The 4217-nt window shown below is 30.8% G+C and overlaps 1 protein-coding gene across 1 annotated transcript in view; it reads left to right on the forward strand.

Annotated features, from left to right (window-relative positions):
- The first annotated feature begins 375 nt into the window (after window positions 1-375).
- Window positions 376-4217, forward strand: part of LOC106678797 (cytochrome P450 6j1) — a 13021-nt gene continuing 9179 nt past the window's right edge. The window contains exons 1-4 of the mRNA XM_067049217.1: window positions 376-438; window positions 1416-1572; window positions 1652-1942; window positions 3651-3936. Of these exons, the coding sequence (XP_066905318.1) occupies window positions 1659-1942; window positions 3651-3936 (570 nt within the window). The 5' untranslated portion in view covers window positions 376-438; window positions 1416-1572; window positions 1652-1658. The remainder of the gene's footprint in view (window positions 439-1415; window positions 1573-1651; window positions 1943-3650; window positions 3937-4217) is intronic.

The raw sequence follows: 4217 nt of genomic DNA on the forward strand, positions 1-4217 counted from the left end.
GACTTATAAATGGAATAAAATGTTTTGAGACTAACATGGATAAAATTGTATTTATTTAAACGAAATTTATTAATTTTGTTTTTTGTACGGCTGTGTATATCCTTCTATTATTTTGAAAATTCTTTTTTACTACTTATATTTGACATTATGATACCTATTTTTAAATATTTTTTCAAAACAATTATAATTCTGGAAAAAAAAAGGAAAAAGAGAAAAAGAAAGCTCTGCACAATATAAATAGAAGAGCAGATTGTTTTTCATTTGTTGCAGAATATATATCAATAAATAAATACTCATTTTAAAGATTTAGGAAAATAATTCTTAATATAAAATAAAATATTTCTTATCAAAATCATGGTGATAAGCTTATCTACAATTAATTTTATTTTAAGTTTAAATGCCTATAGATGTTGATATTTGAATTACATTTGGATATTTGTAAGTTGCTGTATGGGTTCCTACTACCTTATTTCTTTTATTAATTCAATTTTGTCTTTTCTTTTTTAAGACTTTTCTTCATCAGCTACTGCTGTATTGCATGTCATTAATCAGATTACATTATTCCAGTGAGGATGATCAATTTCTAATTAACACAGTACGCACATTACAATCATTAGTAATAGGATTGTATTTATTCTATGATTTTTGGCAATTAATGGGTTTTATTCTTCTTCTCATAATTATAATTGGATTTAGACTTAATTGTTTAGACCTGTGTGTATTGATTTTTCAATTTTTCCTGATTTGGTTATTTTTCATTTATTAACATATGCAATTGTCTTAGCTTCAAATCATATTACATGTAATGGATTTGAAAATGGTTTTAAATGTACATGCACAACAATAAAGAGGATGTGAAGTATGATGAGTTAAACCTATATATTCAAAAATTTATAACCAATTAAAACAAGATTTCAAATCAAAGCAAGACCTGTTGAAAAGAAAGTTTATAAAATTCAATTTTTTGGTACTAGTATTGTATGAATGAGATTGTATAAAATTTTTTATATTTAAAGTGTTTACAAGGCTTTCAGTTTGTAAAATATCCTGTTTGTCCTTAGGGGAAAAAAAAAAATAATAATATAAAAAAAATGAAACTTCCAAATGAAAAGATTTACCTTAAAAAAAAATACTGCTGTGGCCATGAAATTGTTTATAATTAGTTAAGTGGTCAATTGAAATTGGTTATGCATAAGGAAGGTTTGTTTTTGGTCAGTTAAGTATTTTGTATAATTAGGTTGGTTAAGTTTTGGATTTATGGTTTAATTTGTTAAGTATCAATGTGCGAGCTTTGGTGAATGTTTTGGACATTCTTACTAGATTAAATAAAATCTTTTATATTCCACCCAACATATTTCTAGTCGTCATTATTATTCTTCCTATCATTAAATATTACTTGAAACTATTTGTTTTAGAGTCTCAATATTTCTACACCAACTGACAAATAAAACCTAAAATTTTAATGAAACTACCTCATACCATTCAGAATCTACAGAAGAAAAGGAAGGCTAAAGCCAAATCCTATGAAGAAAACTTGAATCTTAATACAACGGAATAAGAGAAATCCAGTTTGTATGAAAATCTGTTTATATAATTTTCTGATTTAAGTCTTATCAAATAAATTATTACTTTTTGTGATTATTACTTTTAGTAAAAACATGATTACCGTCCTTCTACTGTTTACTGTGTTCTTTTTGCTGTTGTTTCAATTGATTAAAAAAAGTTTATGGAGTCAACTTGCCATTCCTGAAGTACGTGGATTACCAATTATTGGTAATCTTCTGCCTGTTGTACTTAAAAAGAAAACTTACTTTGAGATAATTGAGAACATTTATAAACTTGGCGAGGGGAAGGATTATATTGGATTTTATAATGGAACACAACCTACATTACTCATTCGAAATCCAGACCTTGTAGAAATTATGTTTAAAGAAGAAGCGAAGTAAGTTAGTAATGTGTTTAGGTGTTTACATATTTGTAGTTTAGGTGTTTACATATTTGTTAAGGTTTTATGTAATATATGATGCTTCAATAGCTGTTTCCTGTTAGCTGTCTAGGTGTTTACATATTTGTTAAGGTTTTATGTAATATATGATGCTTCAATAGCTGTTTCCTGTTAGCTGTCAGCTAGTTTTTATCAATTATTAAGGCTAGTTTTTGGTGAAAATGTAAATAAAGAAATTATGAGATGGCTGACACAATAAAAAGTTGAAAATTAGTATATTTTGTTGATAACTCAACAATTCATCAATTAATAATTTAAAGAAAAAAAATGCAAAATGTCTTAAAACTGGGCTACACCTGTTCATTCGTAGATTTTTTAACCCTTTTAAGCTGTATAGGAACTATCTCATGATAACCCCTTTCAGGCAGAGATAAATCTTTCCCAGTTCTTGACAAAACATTCTTGTCTAACTTCTAAAATAACATACAAAATGTTGTTTACATCTTCAATTGTCAAATGAATGATTCCTCAATAATTATTTTTTTAATGTTTGAGCCATGCTTATTATAGTGAAAAGTTTTGTAAAAGATAATTTTTTTATAATTCTATTTTATTGGTAATTTTACAATTATAATAATAGTGAAGTTAGGCATGATTAGCTATCACTGTTATGCAAAACTTCAGTAAAACAGGAAAGTATTTCATGGACGCTTATTTGAGTGCTCACTTTTACAATATGATGTTAAATTTATGCATTTAAATTTGTGTAAATCAAACAATTAATATTAGTCTTACTTGAAAGTAAATAATTAAAATTATGGATGAAAGGAAAACAATTATTTTTTTGTTCGAAGATCTCCAAGTATTAAATTAAAATGTATTGAATAAATATGTATTTATTTATTTGTTGAGGTGGTTGTGAATAATTAAGTAGTTCTGACATCAGTTGAAGATAAGAAGTATTCTAAATCAGGAGGCCTCAACAATGCATGTTAATAGGTGGGGTAGCTGGTATGAATAGGAGATGAATTAACAGAATGAGTTTTAGGGGTTCTTGTCTTAAATCCTCACAGGATGGAAACTTCACTTAGTAAGGTTTTCCTTATGGTCGTTTGGGGGATGGCAAGTCCTATAGGTACTCTCTGTAGATCCTTACAGGAAGGAAACTCCGCAAGGTTTTTGCTCATGAATGTAAATGAGATGGCAAGTCCTACTGTTATTTGCTGCTCATCCTCGCAGAAAGGAAACTCCACTCCATATGGATTTTACTTACAGTTCTAAAGGAATAGCCAGTCGTACAGATGCTGCATATCCTGACGGAAAAACGAAAAGGTATAGGATAGAGGAGAGATCCAGAGAAAGCAGAAGTGAAATGGAAGTTCACATATTAAAACATAGAGCTAGAACAATCTGATCCACTATGTATATTGCTACTTACTGCCTCCAAAGGTGTATCTGTGAGGCAGATATTCACACCTTGGTTTGTCAATTTTTTACTTAATCAACTCTGAGATATTAAATACCATTGAGAGATGCTGTGTAGAAGACATTAGCTTTCAGTGGATCAGGAGATTCCATTGTAATCTTTATTGATTCCAACAATACATCCATGAATATTACACCATAGGTTATTACATTTGTACAATCGAAGTTGTCGGATTTAAGTAATCCGATTTTTCCATTCTTTTTTTGGATTTATATAAAGTCGGGGTCGGGGGGTCTCATTTTCTGATGCCCCCCCTTGCCACGAACACCGGAAGACCCCGAAGACGCTGCAACTGGGATGCCGCCCCAGCCTAAGCATCATGCAAGCTAGGACCTGGTCTACCCCTACCATCACGCCAGGCTCCAGGACACGCTGGCCAGCCCTTGAAGAGGAAATACGTCTTTTCAGACACCAGCCGATCACATGGTTTTCACCATATTCGCCCACAGCAGAACCTGGACGAGAAAGCGGCCTAGAAGACGTCACCGCGGCAGCAAAAACGTCATTCAACAGATAAGCACATTCCATTAGTCCATGAGACCACCCCACTTTTATGATCTATATTATTACATATAAATAATTTAAAACTAACACACTAATCTAATTGCCCCTCCAGGGGATTAACATTATAAATTAAAGAATTATATGTATGTTGTTCATGAGCATAAAGTGTCTCACATTTTCAGCCCCCCTTTTCCACACATTAATTTCAAACATAAAATTACACTCGGGACACCTGCAGTATAGCACGAGCAGGTCCCGATGTAACAGAAGTATTTACAAAAA

Source organism: Halyomorpha halys, unplaced genomic scaffold, assembly GCF_000696795.3.
Source record: "Halyomorpha halys isolate HHAL.00 unplaced genomic scaffold, Hhal_1.1 Scaffold161.1, whole genome shotgun sequence".
NCBI lineage: Eukaryota > Metazoa > Arthropoda > Insecta > Hemiptera > Pentatomidae > Halyomorpha > Halyomorpha halys.